Here is a 23,676-nt window from a genome sequence, read left to right on the forward strand (position 1 = left end):
ACGCATACTCCCTTCTACCATACCCGACCTTCATTCTCCAACGCTCGTTCCTCATGAAACACGCAGCTGATGGTTCATCCGATGGTCTCGCGCGGCTCTTGAAGATAAAGAAGCGTATTCTCGATCTACCCACCGAGCCTCTAGACATACGCGATGCACAAAACTGTACAGTCTCAGAGCATCAGCCGATATTGACATCGCTTGTAGATTATGGCCATCGTCGCATCGGCGATAAGCATACATGGACCATAGCGCTGAACGTTGACGGCATTCGCCAACCAACCAAACCCGATATAACGACCACTCACGCAAGTTTTCGATTCCTTCCCGTGTTCTGTCCACCTCCCATCGAAGATCATCAGGGGAGACTCCGCTTTACTCCGTCTCACTACAAACTTTCGACACATGTGGTCACAGCTCCATGTTTGAAGTATGAGTACCTCATCGATCCAACAGATCGTTCACATCCAGCTCAGTTCATCGTTCCGAGGCGGTACAAAGATATCAGTTTGATGCAAATCGAAGCTCTCCAGAATGATGAGAAACCGCCAGGTTGGTACGTAGGTGACTTGGACATGAGCAGGTTGGACCATGGTTGGGATGAGTTTGGGTGCGCTGTGCCGGCGGGATGGAAGTGGTATGATGATGAGGTTCAAGGGTTACTAAAGGCGCGTTGGGATTAGGGGAAACTGAACACCCCGGAGCCTATAGTAAGACCAGATTTCATGACTTGATTGTTTTGTATTACTGTGTTCTGCAGATCTGTTTTGAATCGCAGTATTCGTGAGTGGCTCGCCAATTGTGGGCCGTGCCAGGACTGTGGTAGAGCTTGGTATGGTCGCGCGCAACCATGGTTTGGTGTTCTATTTCTCGCTGCGTCATGTTCTTGTTTTCGGTGTCCATTTGTATAAAGTACCGCAAAAATCTCTTTCTCTATGCTTCTCATTCCCATCTACGTTCAAGAAAAGACCACGCTCTCATCAACATCGACATCACCTTACTCAACCAGCGATAACCACACTATCATCACCATCGACATCACCTCACTCAACCAGCGATAACCACCGTATCTACTTCAAACCGATATCGCCAGTGCCCAATCACAAAATGTCGAGACGCTGTCAATATCTCACCGGGACAGGATTACAATGCAGTAAACCCTCGCAGATAGCACCCTGCCCTTGGAACGAGACGGCACTAGGAGCCTGCTCCGAGCATCACGGCCAGCCTTGGAATTTCCGCATCATGGATCTTCCCCTCGAGCTTCGCGAGATGATCATCAACCATCACCTTCCTGAGAATATCGGGAAAAGGTGGCCGATGGCCCGCCGAGACGAAGACACGGGACGCGGGAGAATCCTAAACATAATGCTCGCCGGAAAGCAAATCAGCAACGAAGTTCGCACAGTACTCTACAAACAAAAGTCATTCGTAGTAGCAATCGACACAGGCTCGATGAATATCCGACTCTGTAACCAGTCCTTCAAATTGGCGCCCTGTGGAAAGATGCTCAACAACCAGAAGCACCCCCAAAATGCGCACTTCAACACCACCTTTTGTGCCATCGCCAAACAAATCAGGAAGTTCGTTGTCTTTATCAACCTCCAATCCGGGTATTTCGCGTTCTGTATAAATCGAGAGCGCTTGCGCAACGGCATTAACTTGTTTCTGAAGATGATTGCAAGAGACTCTAGCAATAAGAACATAGAACACAGAACTCTCGACGTAAGATTCCGTTCGATATACTATGCACGGTTGGATCTACAGCGAGCCGGTTGCTCTGCGGTTCTAGAAACAGCGCGAGAGATCGTGAATACATTCCAGAGTCTTGAGGACGTCTCGATAAACTTGTCTTTCGAAAGCTTTGCCGTCGAGGGATATGGCTTCGAAGGTACCAAGTGGGGAATGAAGCGTGTGTCATACAACCCCCGGAAAGAGCGAGGCAGGTGGGTTGTGGATGATGGAGTGGAGGAGTTCTCGGATATGCAATACTTCTATCTTTGATAGAGTATCTCATTGCGTATAAATCGTATAGCATGCGGGAGGTGTAGTTAGCTTGTTGTCTTTAGGTCGCCTCTAGGTTACCGCAGTACTGTGGGATAGCGATGATAGACTACAGTGTTGGAATAGAGGCTGTAACATGCTTGCGATGAAATTAGGTGCAAAGCCATTGTACGAGTACTAGAGCTGAGCCACAAAATCTGAGAGAGCAAGTGCAAGTACTCGTTTGTAGCTGACCGCGTTGGGAAGTATCGAAGGTTTAAGATGATGCGGGGCACCACGTGCAGAAAAGAGACATCTCCTTTCAACAACAGCACAACCTTATCTAATTTATATCCAACCTCTCTCATCGCACACGACCTTCGAAAATTCGAGTACTATGCCGCGCGAACACCTCACAGAAAGCGGAAAGCGGCCGTTGAAGCTTGCGACCAAACCTATGACGTCAGTTTCGACGTCGTCAACTGCATCTGACAAGGGGGATTTGGCATTCAGTCTCGAGCATAAGAAGAGCAAGGGTAAGTCGCACGTGCTTTGATAGCTGGGCTTCAGTGCTGAGTAGCTCAATAGTCACAACGTTCAACCCTCTCCTCTCACCGTCGCCATTGCTGGAACCAAAGGTGTTAGAGCGCAGGAGCAAAACGCTGGCTCATCGGTAGAAGTTAGTACAGACAGCGAAATGTCGAGTAGTTCAGAGCAGCAGGCGCAGTAATCACAACGGCATGGAAGAAATGTTGTAAGTTCAGTATGCATTTCGCTGAAATCATTATAATACACTATGCACGTTTTTGCTACCCAATCTCAATCATCGCCCATTCTCCACTATCCATGCAATCAATGATGCGATGATGCAAAAACGCCAAATCCCTAGGAACGCCGTGAGAGGGTATACTCCTACCCAGATACACTCCTCCTTTTGTTGTACATCGTCCCGTCTACTCAAACTGGTTCTCGCGATCGACCCAGACATCCTCCAACTCAGCGAAGTTGTGGAAGTGCAATGGGCGATGGATGCTGTCGTAGAAGCGTACAGGTGTGTCGAGACGCACATGAACCGGCCTCTTCTCCACGGTACCGAATGTGCTACCCATGAAGCTGTAGTTCCAGACGCCGTTGTCTGGTACGAGGAAGTAACCTCGGATCTTGTCTGAAAGTAGCAACTGGCACTTCTCACCGAAGCTGGTGCTGAAACCAGTTGGGTTGTCAGACATGGTGTCCTTGTTCTGAGCACCCCACTTGTAGCCGTCAGGAGTGAGGGCCCATGCAGCGAGCGAAACGGAACCAGGTGTGAAGGAAACTGTCATTGAGACGGTCTTCTTGTCCCAGCTAGGGTGCTGGTTCATGAGGCGAGCGTGCTGAGTGACGTCGCTGGCTTGCATGTATGGCGGCTCGTTGCCACTGACAGTGTGAATGATTCCGAGGGGCTCGAGATTGTCCAGGTACTCATGATTGGGCAATTCCTTGGGTAGCTGAACATCGCGGGTGTTGCCTACTTGAGGAATCATGACGATGGTGCTGATCTCCTTGACTTGGTCGTTGTCCGCTGGCGACTTTCCGTACAGGTAACCGGCAACTTGAACACGGAGATCGGCGATGGTGATGAAGCGCTTCAGTACGTTCTTGGGCATGACGTACGTGAAGTGACCTTCCTCCTTGACATCCTCAGAGTTAATGTAGATGTTGTTCGCACGAGTGCGCAAGTTGGAAGTAGCCACAGCCCTCGTCCGCCACTCAGTCTTGGAGGCGAACGATGCCTGCTCGTACTGTGATGTGGTTGTGACAACCATCTCCTCACCGTGGATGTTCTGCGTCTTAGTCGTGACAGCAGTCAGTTGCTGTTGCTCCTCCTGCTGCTTGTCGATCTCGGCAGCCTGTTGACGTTGCATCGAAGGAGCTGAGATCTCCATACCCAGGATAATGTCACGCACTTCACTGCTGGTGAGCGATGAAGTGTTGACGTTGTTCTTCTTGCCGTAATCAAGCAAGATGAGATCTCGAAGTTGAACTTCAACCTTGATCCAGTCTTCGTCAGCTAGTGAGGGCCAGATGTGATGCTCCTGTGTGATGACAGTCTTGTCTGGACGCAAGAGCAGCTTCGTCTTGTCCTGGTTGACGTGCAGGGCGCGCAGGATGAGGATCAAACGGGAGAAGGCCGTGTATGAGGAGATGGTCTTCAGCCATTCGTCGTACAAGTTGAAGAGCACCATCTGAGGTCCAGTCGCTCGTAGGATCATGTCACCGAGCTTCTCGACCTTCATAGCCGCCTGGAAAGGCAGTTGCAGTTCCGAGGCACGGATGGAGATGTTGGGGAAGTCAAGCAAGTGGACCTCAAGAGGATCAAGCAGACCCTTACGAGTGACGATGAGCTGCTTCGGCTGCTCCTCCACAGGCAGAGACCGGATAAGGGCCGCTACTTCTTCGGCCGTCTTCCACTTGGCTAGTTGACCAAGACGCTTCTGACCAGCCCAAACACTAGTATGGATAATCTTCAAGAACAGTTGTCCAGTGCGAGGGTTGAAGATGAAGATAGCACCGTTGATAGGCTTGGTCGTCAAGTTACCCTCGAAGGTCTTGTGGATTGTCACACGGTAGACATTGGTATCGTCGATGAACAGCTGGATCTGGTTGCTGAACAGCTCAGAGTAGTTCTGTGAGTTGAGGAACTCTTGAGAACTCTCAGATGCGTACAGCTGAAGACCCTTCCTGATACGCTCGCGTAGGACGTAGAGCGCAGGGTTAGCCTTCATGACCTTTGCCATGGCTTGTTGAACGAGTTGCTTAAGACCAGGGAAGTATTGTCCGTATGCAGAGTACAAGTTGTAAGCCAGGTCGATACCGATCATGAGACCAGTAGCGGACGGGTAGATGCTCATACTGTCCTGAGTGTAGTCGAGGTACTTGGCGCGGACGTAACGCTCAATGTCGTGAGAATCGTAGTCACCGTATCGCAATTGGACGTCAATCCAGAACTTGTTTGTCGTCGTGGCGCTCATGGTATCCTTGGTGTCGTAAAGCATAGATGGTGGTGATACGCTCCACTTGTGGCTGGCGAAGAGGAGAATATCAGCACAAGAACTGTTCATCTTGTACGACTTTCGCGGATGAATAGTCTCCTTTTGAACCGTCTCGATACCGAGAGCCTCGAGCTCTTGGTCGAAGACCTGACACAAGTCCATGACGACGGACTCATGGATCTTCTGCCACAAATGGGCACGGAAAATCTGGATGAGCGAAATCTTGAGGGTGGGGATCTTGCCGTGCAAGAAGATACCAGTGAGATCGAGTTGGACCTGAAAACCAACGTAGACGTTGGCTCGGTTGATGGTAGGTGACCACCAAAGTGTGAAGCGACGGTTGGGGATCTGGTTGAGACCGGAACGTTGGGCGTTGGTGAGCTTCTTGAATTTCATAGACTCCTCAAAACCTATACGAAAGTTAGCATTGTTATGCACAGAAGCGTGAAGTATTCGGAGTGATCGTGACGGAGAAGAGTAAATGACAAGGGGAGGAGTGGAAGAATTTTATGCTCATGTATCTCTCCAGGCACCCGCATCCGCACGTGACGGAGGTGAGGCACCAGCAGCAGCACGTGATGAGAGTGTATTCTGGTTGGGACAATCGAGCTTTTCCTGCGAACCAGTATCGAGGGTCAGGCTGAAGCCAAGGCTTGCAACCGACACGTGATCGTGTTCTGATAGAAGGCTTGGGGATAGAGGGTGTTGGGGTGTACGATGGTGGCACGACGTTCAAAGGGTAGGGTTAAAAAGCGAGTTGGGGAATACAATGGTGGCAGGAAGTGTAGAGAGATGAGTAAAGAAAGACCGAGACTGTACTCAGTACACGGAAAAACGTACCTGATGCCTTTTCCCAGAAGAGACCCTCCCACGATGGGAAGGCCGTTGCCTTGAACAAAGTGTGCTCCAGGATGGTCTCAACACCACCCAAAGCCTGAATAACATCTGTTCTGTACGCGTTAAGATTCCATAATTTACCGTCGTGGCGTTGGCTCGTCCACCAGAAGGGGTTGCTCTTCATGTGTTGGTAAATCTTGAACTCGGTCCGTGCGCGGAAACCCTTGTCGAAACTGAGGGTACTGCGGTCCTTCTGGAACAGGGTGTTAATACGAGGGAGACCACGGTCCCAGCTGTCCTCCAGGTCCTCGAGGGTTAGTCGGCGGTTCTGTTGCTGCGCCTCCTGACGCTTCTGGGAGTATTCCATCCAGACACGTTGGGAGTCGACGAACTCAGACTCCCATGGGATAATGTATCGGAAGATGTTAGGAATGAGAGTCTCCTCATCGTGCGACATACCTATTAAGTTAGCATAAGTTTCATTCCATTTTATACGGGGTAGTTTCTTACCGGCACGGTAATGCGTGACGCCAGTGTCAGTCTGCTTTGACCATCTCTTATCACTGGTTGGGATAAGAATGTGAGATCCAGAAATCATACCCAGACCACCAAGTTCCTTGGGCGTGTAGAACACAGCAGGAGGGAAACGCGAAGGCATCTTGGAGTTCAAACCAATCTTGACACGCGTCTGGATCTTGGTCTCGCACTTCACGATCGTATCGAGTAGGTTGACGGTGGACACCGCAGCCTCACGGTAGTAGGTGAAGAGCGCAATAAGAGTCGTGTTCCACTTGTTCGCAATCTTCGTGAATGTAGTAGATCCAGAAGACATCAGAATCTGTCGAATGCGGTTGTTGAACTTCTGAATATCTTCTTCGGTCACCTGCAAGAAGGCATCCGCGGTACGCTCCTTGGTGGAGTTGTCGACAAGAGACCATACGCTGTCCTTAACAGGGAATTCGCCAGTCAAGTTTCGGATCTTGGGCAGGATACGGACTTCGAAACCGTTCATGGAGAACAGCAAGTTGGGGTTGTCGCGACTGTAGACACTAGCGAAGGTGTCGTCCCACTCGATCGTAGTGACCGATCGTGGTAGGCGGTTCTTGAGATCCCAGAAGACTGCGCGACCAAGGTTGACATCGTGACGCATCAGTCGCATCCTCGAGTCACGCGGCCAGCACTTCTTGTTCTTGTATCCAATGACGTTCTCAAAGTTAGGATCCGGGTTCTCAGTGAGGAAACGCTGAATCAGATCGCGAGACTCCTCAGCGGTGAACCTGAAGAAGACCCAGATGCGGTCAATGTACCTGGTGTACAATCGGATCGGGTGGCGCACCTCGGTCTCCTTGTCCTTGAACTGCAAGAAGTCGTTGGGGCTCTCTGGTGCACCAGCAATCTCGTTTGCACGCTGTAAACCTAGAAGGAGGATATCCAGTACAAGACCATAGAACTGGAAGACGAAACCAGAGAATTGGAGACCACGAATCATACCGTACGCGTTGACGTGGTTCATGTCCTTGTAGTTGAGTTGCACGTTGTTCTTCGCTGTGATGTAATCCGCCAAGTTGTGGTCCATGATGAGACGCAACAAACGGTTCAACATGGTAAGATCAATCTTCTCATAGACCTTCGACAGCTGAGTTTCGATCATGACGTTGCACTCTCCATCTTGGCTCTCCCAGACCTTGTCAAGGTTGTTGATACCCTGCGCCCACTTGTAGGTCAGCAGAGGTGGAACCTCGGAATCTGAGGGCTTGATCCAGGCTGGGAATAGGTGCCGTTGATCAGCCTGGTACCATAGGTACTGATCGAGGTAGGCGTCGGTGATCTTCTCCATGGGCTCGATGTCGTACACAGGGTTTATGTTGCTGTAGTTATCGTTCATATCGATACCGACTTCCTTGAAAGCACGCTGTGTGAGCAAGAAGCGCTTGATACGCGCAAGAGTAGTACCCGGGGAATCGTAAGCCTGCTCAATGAGAGCCAACTCTTCACGCTGACTCTGGTTGAGTCGGCCCTTGACGGAGTACGCTTCCCTGAGACGCTCCAGGGCCAGGATGAGAATCTTCGTGTCGTGCTTGTAAGAGACACTTGGGAAGGGAATTGGCTGGAACTTGCGGGCCTCGAGCCAGTGCACCATGGTAGTATATATGGCGACAGCTTCTTCGGAAGAGACATAAGGACCGTCCTTCATGTAATTGTGCTGACGTTCCTGCTCTGCCTTGAGCCACAAACGTGTCAATCGACCCAGGTTCTTCTTGGCCACAGTCTTGTCAACGGTGGCACCTCGTCGAATACGCTCACGGTTGTAATGTGCAACCGAGATCCACCAGTCTGCCTTGCTCTTGACGTAGCGCAAGATGATGTTCTCGATGGGGGCTGGCAGGCCAGGTACCTTCCAAGGGATGTTACTCTTCCAGCAACGCCATGCCTCTGACAAATGTTGCAGAACAGTGTTGACTTTGTTTTGCTTGATGCCCTCAGGCATCATGTCCATGAGATCACTCATCACAGCAGCGCGGAGCTCCAAGTCGAAATGCGACTCAACACGTTGCTTGGTGACGGTCTTTGCAACACCCTTGCTGTGCCTGCCCTCAAATTGACGAGAGAGCAGGTTTCCGAGCCAGCGCTCGAGCAGGGGAATGATACCGCGCATGAAGAATAGCCAAACTCTCCAAGCAGGAGCCCAGAAACCACACCCAGGACCCTTTCCGACAGGGCCAGAGTTGAATCGGTAGTAGATCAAATGCTTGAGATCCTTGCAGGAACGGATCTGGTGCATCAGCTTGTACTTGTAACGGTACATACCGGTCAGCTGACCGACGTGGTTGAAAGCGTAAAGGATACCATCGGCGAGTTGGAAGGCGTCGATGTTGCCTAGACGGTACTGGACCTGAGCGTCAACAATGAGCTTCGTTAACCTCAGAATCTCACGCATGAGATGGAAAGCGTTTCCGAAACGTGACTTCTTGCGCTCCTTGGTAGTAAGGGTCTTGACAGGCTTCAAGTTGAAGTTGTAGTCAAGATGCAAGTAAGTCAAGTTTTTGCGATGGATGAGAAGGTTGAGCATGTTGTAACCCTGTCGGCAAACCTGCAGACCGGCCTCAACCCAATCAATCTTGGTCTGCTGGAAGAATTTGGTGCTCTTGAGCGTCCGCATCAAATTCTGCTTGTTTTGTGCTTGTGGCGGCTTCTTGTGAAGCTCGTTCAAAACAAACGTCTTCAGCAACTTCTGGTAAGAGACCCGGACCTTGACGGGCTGACCCGCAGGAACGTGCTCAAGGTACCACTGCTTTACGAGGGGAACGTCCTGTGCCCGCACCATACGACCTGATCGCTTGTCGAATGGATGGGGTGCCCACCAAAGCGCGATGGCTGAAGCAGTGTCTGGGGTAGAGATCTCCTCGTCAGCCATGAACGGCTCCATCTCTTCGGGCATCTGGAAGTCGTCTTCGTCGTCCTCGTCATCTTCACCGAAGACCAGATCCTCGTGGCTTACGGAGATGTTCTTTGGTGCTACAGCTCTTGAAGAGATTGGGTTGATTCCAGGGTCGAAGTAGAAAGCGGGCAAATCCGGGTCCTCAGCACGAACGTACACGACCTGCGGGTGAGAATACCAAGCCAGCTTGACACTTCGCGGCAGGGAGTTGTAGAGGTATGGGTATGAGACGCGGTACTCGGTTCGGATAGGCGATCGGAAGATGATGCGGTCAATAGCGTTAAACTCGCCAAAATCCTCGTCGTTCGGGTCGATGTCCTTGTACAATGGCTCGAAACGGGGCCCTCCGGGTATCGCGACATTGAGTGCCTTGGCTGTCTGGAAGCTGTCCATGTCAAACATGTGGAAGTAGTTCTTATCAACGATGTCGCTGAGAAGCTGTTTGCTCAGACGGTATAGCGTTGCCATCTGAGGCAGGTCAAGGTTCCAGGTCTCGTAGCTGGGTCCGTTGACATGTGGGGTATCGAGAAGCGCGCGGTGGTCGTAGAACCACTCGTACACAGGGCTATCTTCGTCCTCGTCCAGCTCCAACTGAATAGGCTCCAGTGGCTCAACGTCTTCGATGTTCTCCGAGTACGACAGGGGCGGCTCTTCGTCGTCGAAAGGCGGGAAACGCATGCGCTTGAAGTGTCGGCGATCGCTCTTCTCCTTCCTCATGGCCAGCCACATGGCTGCCCATTGTGCGTGGAAGACGGGCTCGATCACACGAGGAACCTCGTTGACCAGGGTCAGACATCCGTTGGTGTGGTAGAGGACTTTTACGTCTCGTCTACTCTCCCAGGGCATGGGCATGTTCTCCAGAAGCTTCAGAACCGCGTGCGGCATGAACTTGAGCGCACCGAGATAACTTCGCTTGTCCGTGGTGAATTTCTTCTGGGACACATCGCCGATATCCCTAAACACCTTGCGCAGATGCTCCGGGGGTAGATCCGCCTTTTGTGTCTCGACGAATCCTGCCTTGCGCTTCTCGCCGAACCTTTGGCGCTGTTGCCGTAACCAGTCCTTCTTCTTTTGGGCAAACTTCGCAACTTGCGGGTCGACAGGTGGCCGCATACCGGGAGGGCCTACTGTACCAGGCGCACCTGGTGGTCCTGGAGGAGGCGGCGGTGGCGGCGCATATCCGGAGCCCGGAGGACCTGGCGGAGGTGGTGGTGGTGGCGGCGCGTAGCCAGCACCTGGAGGGCCTGGTGGAGGCGGCGGCGGGGGTGGGGGAAAAGCCATGTTGACTGATATTAGGGAAAGAAATCTGTTGCCGTTAGAGGGGATGAAAACGCGAGACTGGAGGAATTATGCGCCTCTGTATCGAGTATCGAATTTGTAGGAGCCACACAGCTTCTACGGGATAAAGGGTTGAAGGGGATTACTGACCTCTATAACGCGATCACAGTGCTATACTGAACTCGTGGATTGAGCACAGTTGGTCGCGCGACAAGCTTAGGAGTCGAATCCTGAGCTTTGCGGACGGCGCCGCGGTCGAAGAAGGGGAAGTCGCGTCGGCGCGTGGGTCTCCAGACTGTCTCCAGAAGCTCGAAAGTCGTATAGTTGGCGGGGCACACGAAGCAGAGATACACCCTCTGCGCGTTGTGTGGAGTGGCGATGGAGATGTTCGCATTATAGTCTAGTGAATCTTCTTGCCAGGCCTCCGTGCACGGGCGCGCGTCACGTGATGGTGGAGCCCGGCTTCCTTGTCTAGCGTGCTAGCGCAGGTCGGCTAACCGAGCACACGACGATTTTCGCTGCCTCACTAACCAACGACGACAACAGTGGTAAGCAAGCTCGCCGTCCTGCGAAGTTCTTCGACGATACTAACAATCCCTTTCCAGACCCAGGTACGATTATCGCCCTTTACGACACCACCTCCGACATCCTTTCGCTCACACGCACACAGACAATCGCCCACTGATTCCCCGGGAAATCTTTCACAATGCCGTCCAACAGACTCACCTACGTACGTCGCACCGCACTCCCGAGCCCTGGACCAGGCGAATGAGGATCTTGGATCGTTGGAAGCAAAGACTGACATTGGGCAGAGGCGTCGCGCGCCCTACAACACCAAGAGCCAGAAGGTCCGCGTCATCAAGACCCCCGGTGGTGAACTCCGTTACCTGCACATCAAGAAGAGGGGCACTGCCCCCAAGTGCGGTGTAAGTCAGACCCGGAAGGATGCAAAGGCTTGTTGTTGACAGTTTGTAGGACTGCGGTACCAAGCTCCAGGGTATCCCAGCCCTCCGCCCCCGCGAGTACGCCCAGATCTCCCGCCCCAAGAAGACCGTCCAGCGCGCCTACGGTGGATCGCGATGCGCCGGCTGCGTCCAGGACCGCATCGTCCGTGCTTTCCTGATCGAGGAGCAGAAGGTCGTCAAGAAGGTCCTCAAGGAGTCCCAGCAAAAGAAGCGTTAAGCGGTTGCATTGAGTGTCAAGGGGTTTAGCATGTCAAAACTGGGTCTTCGGTGTTCATGTGCATTATGGGCAGTCTCCTGGTTCGGTCGGCTTTTACGATATCAAGATGATTTCTACGTCACTCCGCCAGGATGTAGCTGAGTAGGGTCACGAATACATCCACAAGCTACACGCTATGTTTCCCGACAGACTGCGGTGTGACACTATTATCAGGACTTGGTGGCTTGCATGCTGTTCAGATCTCGAATGCTAGTATGGATATCCGAAATCTTTTAACCTGTGCGCGAGGTTCAACAGCGGCCAAGGCAACGCCAACAATCCACACCACCATGTTCAACCCAGGCCTGTCTGATGTCCCTGCAACCTGCGTCATGATAATGATAGCATGCCCTGAACTTACACTTTACCGCTGGTCCTCATTAAATAACCTCTTCGGATGGGGTACACATCAGTAAGACTTGGAAATCTGACACTTTGCGACCTGATCTAAAGATTGAAGTTGTGACGGCACCTTATAGAAAGAATAAATCAACAGGTCTGCAGCCTATATTGACATAAAAGCGTGCGAAGTAGGCCCCGGGGTGACCTAAAGTTAATGTAGGGTCTAGGGTGTTCAATTCTTCTCTTGAATGTGGTGACAGGAATTACCAGTGTTCCCATTCTCATCTCTTCATCCCCCATTTTGACGATGCATGCACTAAACTTCTGCCAACACGTCCGATGACAATAATGCAAGCGTGAATGACCTCAGACTTTGATGGTCCTGTTCGCGCGCTCTCACGCTCCTACGCATGCGACATCGAGAATCTTCAGCGCACCAGGGCTAGTCCTGGAATACCCAGCCAAAACGCGAAAAGTCCAAGAAACCGGTTCGTAACGCGTAGGTGTAGGGCCCGGATAGTTACGGTGGAGATTGCCAGAACGAGGCTTGCCGCGATTCAGCATGGGTGGTCGCAGGCTATGATTGGAGAGTCAGAACCAATTCTGACAAGCTCGCCCGCGTCTGAGAGCCCACAGTTCGGCGGCTTCCTGCAGGAGCTTGCAGCTTGTGATAGCAGTCAGGCGCGCATGATCGAGTGAGTCTCCCACGGCATTGGAGTCAGAGTCGTGGCCAGGCAGCCGGTCAAGTTTCGCACGCGCTTGCGGCCTCGGACTCCCTCTGCTGGACCCCCACTTCTACCTACCCTCACAACCTAAATTCCCTGCGATATCGGTCGCATATGTCGAACAATATGCTGCATTCCATGTCACCAACGACGCCCGGACTAAATGGACTGCCGCATCCGTTCCAGAGCCCCAACAGCACCCACACCAGAGGATTCAAGCGCTCGGCTAGCAGCGACGATGATGAGAATGGCGACGGTGATACGCGGCCCTCGTCGTCGTCGCGGCGCAATACCGCGGTGAAGCGCGCCTGCAACGAGTGTCGCCAGCAGAAGGTAAGTTCTTTTTTTCTACATGCCGTCCATGCGCCCATGGAGAAGCTCAATCCCAAGCCTGGGCGCCCGCGTGCGCGCCACTGGGATCAATGCGTGTGACTGTTTACGATGCTCCGCGCCTGTATACGCCCTGCTACCACCAACGACATGCTGTCAGATGTCAATGTTTCATAGTCCCGCTAACGGTGCCATTGCAGCTCAAGTGTAACGTCCAGCAAGATCCCTTCGTCAGCTGTGCGCGATGTCAGAAACAGAACCTGCGATGCGTAATCGAGCCCAACTTCAAGCGTGTCGGCAAGCGTAATAGGAATGCCGAGATGGAGAAGGAGATGGAATACTTGCGAGAGCGACTCGCCATGTACGAAGGCCAGTCCACGCCGAACCAGCCTGTCCTGAATGCTCCGCAGCAGACGTCAGACAACCACACCTTCACTCCCGGCCCAGTCCCCAAGATGGAGGACGACGCCTTCCTACAGACACAACATACACAAGTGGCGGCAACATCTCTGCTCGACTTGCGCAGCGGATCGCCCATGTTCTTCTCGCTGGGTGCCGGCGAAGTGCGACTGGGCCACAGTGAGGTCAACGAGCTGTTCGCCGAATACTTTCAGCTATACCACCCATTCCTGCCATTCTTAGATCAAGTGCGTTCGCCTGAGGAGTACTACTCGCAGGACCACAAGCTGCTGTTCTGGGCTATTATCGCGGTTGCCGCACGCCGCTATGGGCCACGGCCGGTTCTGCTGAAGGATCTCTCCAAGCCGCTGAGCGATCTCATCTGGGACTCTATTCGAAATCAGCCGAACCACCATGTAGTCAAGGCCTTGTGTCTGCTCTGTACCTGGCCACTCCCAGCAGAGCGGACAGTGACCGACCCGACTTTCATACTGTGTGGCGCTATGATGCAGGTTGCCATGCAGATTGGTCTGCATCAGCCGACGCACCCGGATGACTTCTCCAGAACGAAAATGCAGCTGCGACGGGAGGATATACACGATCGGCTGAGGACGTGGGCCGTCTGCAACATCGTTGCGCAAACGTGAGTTTGTACCATCAAAGCATACTGCCAAAGCTAACGTATTGCAGTGTGTCAACAGGAAACGGACAGCCCTCGATAACCCTTTACGATTCGACACTCGACTTCAAAGTAGACGACGAAGAGCACATGCGCATTATACCACCCACACTGTTCGTCCGCCTTCGCCAGGAAATGGCTGCGAGCAGGATCAATAAGCTCCTGTACTCCGCCAACAGCCATCGCTTCGCCGAAGGCGCCGCCACAAGCTACATGAGTCTGGAAGCAGATCGTCTCAAGGAAGAGCGTGTGAAGGAAGAAAACAGCTCCCTGGACGGGGTGGACAGCGGTATATATGACACCCTCATTCATGGGGACTTCTCTGACTTCAAACAGGCCTGGAAGAACTGTACCACTACGCCGTCTCCTTACATTTGCATCTGTACTCGTTCTTCAGCCCGGAGATACGGCTTGAACGGCGGGACGACCTTGTCGCGCTGTACTTCGCCGCGACGGCCTATCTGGAGCGTGTCTTTAAGATACAACACGAGGGCAGGCTGCCTTACGTTCCCTACTACGTCATGCAGATGGCTCTTGCAGCCGGTTTCGCCTTGCTCAAGCTCCTCAACTCAGACTTTGCCAGCAAGCTTCCCGCGAACAAAGGTCGACAATTTGTTCTACAGACTGTGGATGCGCTGAGGAAATCCAAAGTATGGTCGAACGATCTCTTGGATCGATTTGCCGAGGTTCTGGCACAGTTGTGGAAAGAGAGTTCCCGCGGCCGCAGCCTACACAGCCTCTCTCAGTCGCCGTCTCTTAGTAACTCAGGCATGAGCACCATGTTCAATCAGCACAATCAGCAACAGCATCAACAGCAGCAGAGGCGACCAAGCACTGGAATGTTAGATGACCCTCTCGGCCTAATCATCCGTAGTCGGATGAGCATGAGTGTAGTCTTTGACTGCGCGTTCCGCTGGCGAGAAGCGCAGGTTAGTGGAGCTGCGGAACAGCTCGAAAACACGGTCATGACAAACCCCACGAATCCGGACTCCTCCAGCAATTCTACACCACCGCCTGGTGCCGTGGAAAACCCGGCTCATACCTTGCCCAATTTCAACCCACACATCAACACGCTAAGTATGCCACTGCAAATGCCCAATGGCATGGCTAGTGCGAACAGCTTCGAAATGTTCGATTCGGTCTCCTGGTTACTAGACACTCAGCCTGATTGGACGACGTCGTACGGCAATGGCAACTTTGGTAACGAGTTTGGAGTGTAGCAGGCCCACATGATCTTGCTCAGCATGATGGGATTGACTTTCTAGTTTGTCTACTTTCACTCAATTTGGCAGGTGGGGAACTGTTTGCTTGCCCAGAGTGCTATTTGCCCTTGTATTAGCGTGGAGTTTGGAGTTGTGGGTAGGGGAAGGTACGCCTAACTGGTGATGGTCGCTTGGTATTCGGTATTGAGGGAGAGTAGCTCAGTAATGAAGGGAAACTCATCGGTATGAACACAACTTTATCTTGGGAGGTATCTCTACGGAATCAGATTCTTGAGGCATACATAACGCTGAACTTCGTCGAATCATCATGTTGAATGTGATGTGTACGTCCAAGGTAGAGTTCGCCTCTGAGGCACATCTCGGAAAGGTTATAATTAGTTCGGTCTCGCCTCGATGCAAAGAAAAGGAACCTCAAAGGTACACACGTATTGTGTCCAGGGTCATGGTTGCTCCTGCCGTAGCCTCCTCAAATCACTCCTTCCTCAGCCTCCAGCGGCAAGCACGAATAAGCGCCTGCCCGAGCGATCCCAGAAAAATGCAACGTCTCGTCAGATCACCTCCACAACAAAGACCGAAGCAGTTCTCAACTCTCCCGTATCGCCATGACCTCGACCACTTCCCCGCCGTTCTCCCTCGCTTCTCTATCTAACGACCGTCACCCGCGCGTCCTCGAAGCCCACATCGTCATACATATACTCATTCTCAGCACCGCGATCCTACTCCTCATGCAGCTCATATCGCACACGGCTGCCGCTGAAGCAGTCGAAAGCTATGGTATGCCGAAAGAAGCGAAGAAGGAACTCATGCGAATGTTCTTTGAACGAACGGCAGTTTTCGGTTGGGTCTTTATCTATCTGTTTGTGAGTTTGAGGAGTAAGAGTCTGGTACGATAAGGGAGTAGGGATCGGAATTGAGGTCGGGGAGGCAGGATTGACCGTCAGTGTCAGTTGCCAATATTGACGCGTGATAGGTACCGCTGGATGCGCTGCACGCTTCGCTGTGTATTGGATGGTATGCGGATCAGTTTCATCCGGTACGGAGGGAGAGAGATGTGGGTAGAAGGCGAAGAGCTACAAAAGCATGGCTGCAAAGGTTACGGCAGCGCTTTTCCACATGGTGGAATCAGCAGTTGGAACGTCTCGAAAGAAGAGATGGAGAACAAGAAGAAGAACGCTCGCAAAGACCCGCACACGACATGGACCGTCAGCCATCAAGCCAAAACTCTACACTCCGCAACCGCACATCATCACACTGGACCAGCGACTCAGACAACCTACTGTCTTCATCTCCACGATCCCCGCGTCAGCACACGTACCACCCCTTCCTCCACCCGGCCTACAAGCCCCTAGCTCACAACCTCCTCCTCAGCCTCTGGGATACAATCATGTTCCTAACTCTCGCCTCCCACATCTACGTCTACGTATCCAACATCAAGCCCGGCCTCGCTTTCTGCATCGGAAAATTCCACTACCCTCTATGGCATTTCATCTTCCTTCAAAAGGGACTTTCGTTCCAGGCCCGCTGCAATCGCGTCAACTGGGCTATACACAGTGCAGGTGGCATATCAGCGACGGGCGCGATGTTGCTAGCTCTGTGGCATGTATTTGCACTTGTGTGTAGGTTTTGGGGCGGTGTGGGGGAAGGGTCAATACGGAGGATGAAGAGTAAGATGAAGGGAAGAAAGCATAGGGGTGGCGGAGAAGCTATTGGCATGGCAGATTGGCAGTACCCACCGCGAGATGTGGATATACGGTCGAGGAGTTCGCTGAGGAGGAGCATCAGATCAGGAACGCAGTCTGGCACGCAAGCTGGCGCGGAAGGTGGCGAGAGGAGGGAAGGTACGCTTGGTCGGGAGGAGATGGGGGTTGGTATGACGCAGAGAAGAAGGACGAGAAAAGACAAGAGTGATGCAGGTAGTGACAGGAGGAAGGAGAGTAGAGGTAGTAGATGGAGCTGGCAGACGGAGGGGTTCTTCGAGTGTTTGGCTTGATTGGCGGTGCTGCATCGCGGGAGATATCCAGGGTGAATTTGTACACGGAAAGTAGTCGAATCTTCTCTTTTGCCAATCATCATGAAGACCATGAATTGCTTGTCAACTAAGTTGCTGATGGATTTAGCTGAAATTGAACTGTAACTTGACGCTGAGAGCTAAACAGTCTATATCAACCGGTATCTCTTCTGCACCCAGAACGCCGAAGCATGCCAAACGACTTCAAAATCAATGTCCACAGCCACAGTCCTCACCGTGAACAACACCACCATCACCTCTCTTCTTATGATCACCTCCATAGCTCGCGAGGTGCGTCTGACCATCCAGTCTCTGTCCCTCCTCAGGTATCTTACCCATCCAGCTAACCTCCGTACCATTCACATCCAGCACCGTCAACCCCGTACCCTTCTCCCTCAGCTCCTTAGTAACAGCCTCAACATCCACATCCAGATAATCCCTCAAAAAGTCCCCAACCTCAGTGTTCTCATGGTTGCCCACCAGCGCCTTGGCAGCCTCGGGGTCCGAAGAATAGATATTGACATCCGCGCCGCTGTGGCCATGGGTCGACCAGCCGGTCTGTGAACGGCGGGATACCATGTCTGCGTATTGGTAGAGGGAGGTAATCGGCTCGGCAACGAGATCAGCGACTTCCTTGTCGGTGTAGTCGTAGATGCCGAGGCCGGATGTGATGGAACTCCGGACAAAGTTGGCCTTGTCCTCGTCAGATGGGCCGGCGAGGAGGTACTTTGTGTATTCGAGGGCGAGGCGCTCGGCGGAGTGCGAGGCGTTTGCGAGGGGGGAGGGGTACCAGAGGTATTCGGGGTAGGATGCGTGGAGTTCTGGTGAATGTTAGTGAGGGTTGCTACTGGAGGGGTGGGGAGAACGTACGGCGGGCAACGGCTAGACCACCTGTCTCGTGGTCCGAGGTGGAGACCATGACTGTCTCTGTCTTCTCGTTCTTGATAAAGTCCAGTACGCTCGTAAAGGTCCTGTCGTATGCGAGCACCTCGTGTACCTGAGCAGCAGGGTCGTTGTGGTGGCCTGCGTGGTCGATTCTTGATCCTTCAATCATAAGGAAGAAGCCCTTGTCGCTATCCCTGGTCGCATCGCTGAGCGCCTTCATGGCAACCTCAGCCATCTCGTGCAGGCTAGGGTAGATGTCGTTTTCGTTGCGGCGGTCAATCTCGTAGGGAATATCTGTGTCGGCATAAAGTCCCAAGATAGGCAGATCTAGGCCCGCTCCTGTTTTCAACATGTCAAAGCCCGCGCGGTCGTCGACGTATTTGTATCCTTTCTTCTTGGCCAGTTCCACGATATCCTTGTTGTCGGCGCGGCAGCTTGAGTCGACCGTCGAGTTGGGCAGGAAGTGGCATCGGCCGCCTCCAAACATCAAATCCACGACGCGCCCAAGCGGGTAGTCTCCGACCATCTGTTCTGCGATGCGGTCCTCTTCCGATCGCATGTTGACGTGAGCGGCGAAGCATGCCGGTGTCGCATCGGTGATTCTCGTGGTCACAACGAGACCAGTCATGTATCCTGCCTTCTTGGCCGCTTCCAGCACTGTGCCGCATGGCTCGTGGTCGGGTGTTACGGAGATGGCACCGTTGTAGCTCTTCTGCGCACAAGAGAATGCAGTCGCGCCTGCTGCCGAGTCGGTAATGAGAGAGGAAGAGGACCGTGTCCGCGACTGTCCGATAAGGTGTTGATCGATAACGAGCTGCTCACTCCAGGGTGCGCCGTTCTGGAACTGCATGAATGATCTCGTGAGCGACAGCGAGGTAGGGCCCATGCCATCAGACACCATGAAGATCAAGTTCCTCTTCCCGTTCGCATGTGAAGCCTTGGAGTCGGAACCGGCCTTCTGGAAGATGACGGCGAGCACGATGACGGCCGCGGTTGCGATGACAGCCCAGACAAATAGACCTATTTCTCTCCAGAACTTCCATGATCGCGGCCCGTCCTTCTCCGTGTGTGCTGTTGGGCGGCCTGTGAGCAGGGCTTCATCTTCTGCTATGTCGCGCTCTCCGCTGATGTCCGAGGACGCGCGTGCGGAGAGGAGTGGGCGAGCGCCGGACATGTTCGTGGGTGAAATGTGGTAGACGCTCTAGTGGGCGAGGTGGAGGTTGTAAGTGGACCAAAGGAGTGTCGGGGTGTCTCAAGGGAACATGGCGCTGGGTGTCGAGTCAATCTACCGCCGGTCACTCTGTCGGGAGGCCACGAGATGTCGCACCGGCTGATCGACATTGGGGTGGAACACTTGCGGGGACGTGCGCCTCGACGCTAGGAATAGCATCATCTGGAAGTGAGGCATGACCGCTGAACGACACTGACATAATCCTTGCTGTCGTGAAGGTTTGTTAAATACTGAAGGGTGAAGAATATGGTTTCGTTTGAACATGTCATAAATGGAAACTACGTCGCGCTGCACAGCTAGATGGACCCTTAACCACTCTTCCAACCCCACCCAACTATCCCATCGAACACCAGTTCCACTTCCCCATCCTCTCCAACCTCCTGCTGTACGATGCCTTTCATAGCACCATTCAAATCTTCTAGGATTCCCTCTCGCTCGCCCTGCCACCATGTACTCCTTACATAATGCAGCGGAAACTGCATAGTCGCTACGAAAACATCTGGCGTCCCAACGCTTACAGCTTTCTTCTCGTTAGAGGTCCTTACTCTTCCCAAGCCCACTGCTTCAAACTGCTGTGCCAAGTACGACTCATCAGCCCAAAGTCCGCAGAACTTTTCTCGCAGTTCCTCACGCGAGGGCGAGTAAGGCTGTGGCGCGTTCGTGAGAGCGATGCTGCGAGTGAGAAGGCTATCCCATGACATGCTTGACCACGTTGCAACTGCTATGTATCCGCCTGGGCGCAACAGTGAGCAAAGATGCGTGAGTGTCTGTGCGGGGAGCATGGATATAGCGAAGGAGATGAATATATGTGTGTATGATGCCTTGGGGAGAGCTTGGGTTATGTCGGTCTGGAAGAAAGCATTAGTATCAACCCAGTGCTGGAGCGTCCGCAGACACGGATAACTCACATTCCCATCTACCATCTTCGTATCCAGTTTCTTCCATCCCTGCGTCTCTCCTCGCGCTCTCAAATGTTCCAACATCGGGGGACTGATGTCAGTGCCCAGCACTTTCAGCTGTTCCCACTTCTCTTTTGGTACTGTATCGTAGATTTCCTGTGCAACAACTCCCGTTCCACATGCGAAATCGAGTATATTGGCTTCAGCTCCTGTTTCGAGATAGGCAGCTATTCCTGATTGTTGGACGATGGTTTTGACATAAGGGCGAGTCGCCTTCTCGGCATTCTTGTACTTGTGCGCGGATTCAGCGTCGAGGAAACTTGCCATTGTGTATCGAGAGGTAGGAAGGGTCATTTTAGATGAGCTGGATATCGGGATGTGAGTTGGATTTAATCTGGTGTGCTGTGTGTGATGCGATTAACATGAGAGCCGGCATCCCTCATATATACGATGGCTGAGCATCGCCCGGCAGCACTACATTGCAAACCCTCTTGCTCGGAGACAATGTCAGTGAGCGTATACGATCGGGCGTATAGAGAAGAAATTCTCCACAGTCGATGTCAGCTGTGCTCACGTATGTCTCCGAGAGCGATTTTCATGGTTTCGGAGACTTCATACGACAGGCTAGCAGAGCATTTTAACAACAGAACTCAACGCCCCACGCATGCTTACGAGGCATAGTGAGATACCGGAACTGCATCATGCTTCTATGCAAAGGCCAAATAATTTAACGTTTAAATGTTTGGTTAAATATGATGGGTATACCTTTTCGATCTTCCTTGTAAATGCTGACACCCCAAACTCCGCGCTATGCTACCTAATCAAAATTCCTCTTGTTTTTTTTCAAACGCCTGAGCCACGCCGTTGGAGATCACAATGACCTCATGCGTCTCGAAGCGTCTATATTTCCTCGGATGAAGTCTCCAGCCATTGACCAAAATAGACGCATGTCCTTGCTGAGATCTCACCCTCGTTTCCGCAAAGATCGAAAACAGGGCAATTACCGCAAGGCGCATCCACAAAGCCGTTGTAGACCTTGGTGTCGGTGGCGCGTAAGACGGTGCGGTAGTTTGTGCCAGAGATCTTCTCAAGCCGGTCGTCGAGAACCATCATCTCCAAAAGTTGCTCCATATCGTCCTCCCTCACAGTCTTGCCACGCAGGACCTCCTTCGAGTTGAGCCAGTTGGCCACAGAGGCCGCTGTCGGGTATTGCGGGTTGTGTCGGTGGACGAGCTTGGATGTGTTTGGGTCCTTTGCGGGGTTGTAGGGCTTCACGGCTGGCGCCTCTTCTATGTCTCGCACGGCGCCCAGAACCTCGGCCTTCTTCTGAGCGATAGCAGCTGTCCTGTCGCCCGTGCTGTCATAGTCGTTCCAATTGCCGGGCACTTTGATGCAGGTTTCGTTCTCCACATGCTGAGCGACGATGCCCGATATTGTTTCAATCAGTGCCATGTCGAAGTCACCCTCTGACTGCCATGGGCCACCTGCAATGTCTTCTGATGGTTTCAAGTGCTTCAAGAGGTACATCTTCCGGTTGGGGAACTTGACGCTCATGACCGACTGCACCAAGTCCTTCGACTCCAAGCTCTTGAGGCATTTTGTGAGGGTCTGTTGTGTGACATTTGTTTTGGCTCGGAGGGATTTGGACCAGATGCCGTCGGCTTGTACTGAGTCGATGTGGGAGTAGAGGAGGCGTTCGTCGGGTGTGAGTCGTCGCAGTCTGAGAAGGGATGTCTGTCAGAAGAGTTCAAGATGCCATGTCCGCGAGAGTCTAGACCTACTTGTCGGCTTCTTCCCTTGTCCTCAGTTTCCAGCACATTTCGCCCTCGAGGCTCATGAGCTTCAATAAGTGGCGGTCGCATAGCTCTTGCAGCAGCACTATTAGCTGAGCCACAGTATCTGCGACCTGCATGTTGGAAAGGTCGCGCTGGAAGAAGATTTGGCCCGCAGGCCGTTGGGCGCATTTGTCGTATAGAGCATCGGCGGGGCTGATGACTTCGGTCGCGGAGGTTTCGGCGGGCTCCTCCTTCGGCGCGGGCGACGGCGCTACTGCTGAAGCCATGGTGTGCGATATTGGACGGAAGTGGTGCTATCGGTCGGGCATGCGAGTATCGCGAGTGCGTTCAAGTCGCGACATGTGAATCACCAAAAGTTTTGAGTGGAGCCCGCCGCGAACCACGCCCAATCACGCTTCTGTGGCGCAAGTACCCGCTCCGGGTCACCCACCATCCCACGATCCCAGGTTTACTTCGGGAATCCCTTGTTCTTAGATGACTGCATCAAAGCGAATCGGATAGCATGCACCTCGTATAATTTATGGCAGCTACACCTCCCAGGGGCTATCATAGGCTCGGCGGCATCCTCTCGAGCTTCCAATTTCCCCACGGGACGCAGATGCGGGGAACGTCACACCGAACCTACATCCTCGTCGCGTCGCCCATCCCAGACCTGCTCAGTGCGCCAACAAAAAGCTCCGTATCGAGGTGCAGGTGAATAAGACGCCGTCAGTGTTCCCGTCACGAGTGTTCCACCATCCACTCTGCCGGCATCGACTATGCCATGGACTAACGTGAGACGTTGGAGTGGCTTGATCTGGCTCGAGACTCTATCGCAGCTGAAAGTAGACCGCACGAGTCCAGACCCCGCATGCGTGTTCCGCTAGATCAGCAGCGTAACCCGGTTAACGACTGTCGAAAGAAGGCCGAGCAGACTACTGCAGCGCGGGAAACGTTAGACGATCTTCTCTCGAGCATTCGACGATCCTGCAACCACGGGTTGGGGACACGTCTTTGTGCAGTCGAGATTATCTAGTCGCTGCATATAGAAATCTGCTGCATTTCGACGACGTGTATATGTCGTAGTATCCATGCCTAGCTGTCTGCACGATCCACAGGTTCCCTTCACCAGGGCATCAAGTTCACGGGACTCCCGGTTACCGTCATCCGGGTACTGCCCCATCAGCCTCCTCGAGACCACAGCATTCAGCCTCTACCGAACACCCCCGACTCCGGGGCTTCCGCTGCTTAACGCCAGAGCACGTGGATTTGGCTTGCGCGTAACATTTTGGCCCGATGAAGACGTTCGAGATACCAGTCGGTATACGAGAACTTGCCCTTATGTAGACAAAGTCGATCATTACTCCGGATTTCTAAAACGTGGCGCTGA

At 52.9% G+C, this 23,676-nt stretch overlaps 6 protein-coding genes across 6 annotated transcripts; 2 read left to right on the plus strand and 4 right to left on the minus strand.

Annotated features, from left to right (window-relative positions):
- Positions 1-2,936: 2,936 nt before the first annotated feature.
- Positions 2,937-10,572, minus strand: PRPF8 (Pre-mRNA-processing-splicing factor 8; the record flags this gene model as incomplete). The annotated part of the gene is made up of 3 exons (XM_051466593.1): positions 2,937-5,425; positions 5,856-6,311; positions 6,363-10,572. 3 exons carry the CDS (start codon positions 10,570-10,572, stop codon positions 2,937-2,939), a joined length of 7,155 nt encoding a protein of 2,384 aa, XP_051329448.1.
- Positions 10,573-11,275: 703 nt separating this feature from the next.
- RPL34B (60S ribosomal protein L34B) lies at positions 11,276-11,751 on the plus strand (the record flags this gene model as incomplete). Its single annotated transcript, XM_051466594.1, has 3 exons — positions 11,276-11,299; positions 11,382-11,495; positions 11,545-11,751. 3 exons carry the CDS (start codon positions 11,276-11,278, stop codon positions 11,749-11,751), a joined length of 345 nt encoding a protein of 114 aa, XP_051329449.1.
- A 1,232-nt stretch (positions 11,752-12,983) lies between these two features.
- Positions 12,984-15,485, plus strand: J4E85_002316 (uncharacterized protein; the record flags this gene model as incomplete). Its single annotated transcript, XM_051466595.1, has 4 exons — positions 12,984-13,190; positions 13,388-14,229; positions 14,277-14,554; positions 14,602-15,485. The coding sequence occupies 4 exons, from the start codon at positions 12,984-12,986 to the stop codon at positions 15,483-15,485; spliced, it is 2,211 nt and encodes a 736-aa protein (XP_051329450.1).
- Positions 15,486-17,706: 2,221 nt separating this feature from the next.
- On the minus strand, positions 17,707-19,555 carry J4E85_002317 (uncharacterized protein; the record flags this gene model as incomplete). The annotated part of the gene is made up of 2 exons (XM_051466596.1): positions 17,707-18,317; positions 18,367-19,555. The coding sequence occupies 2 exons, from the start codon at positions 19,553-19,555 to the stop codon at positions 17,707-17,709; spliced, it is 1,800 nt and encodes a 599-aa protein (XP_051329451.1).
- Positions 19,556-20,333: 778 nt separating this feature from the next.
- J4E85_002318 (uncharacterized protein) lies at positions 20,334-20,838 on the minus strand (the record flags this gene model as incomplete). The annotated part of the gene is made up of 2 exons (XM_051466597.1): positions 20,334-20,345; positions 20,521-20,838. The coding sequence occupies 2 exons, from the start codon at positions 20,836-20,838 to the stop codon at positions 20,334-20,336; spliced, it is 330 nt and encodes a 109-aa protein (XP_051329452.1).
- A 573-nt stretch (positions 20,839-21,411) lies between these two features.
- On the minus strand, positions 21,412-22,573 carry J4E85_002319 (uncharacterized protein; the record flags this gene model as incomplete). Its single annotated transcript, XM_051466598.1, has 2 exons — positions 21,412-22,231; positions 22,293-22,573. The coding sequence occupies 2 exons, from the start codon at positions 22,571-22,573 to the stop codon at positions 21,412-21,414; spliced, it is 1,101 nt and encodes a 366-aa protein (XP_051329453.1).
- Between the last annotated feature and the right edge of the window lie 1,103 nt (positions 22,574-23,676).

Source organism: Alternaria conjuncta, assembly GCF_024043145.1.
Source record: "Alternaria conjuncta strain BMP 0040 chromosome Unknown scaffold_3, whole genome shotgun sequence".
NCBI lineage: Eukaryota > Fungi > Ascomycota > Dothideomycetes > Pleosporales > Pleosporaceae > Alternaria > Alternaria conjuncta.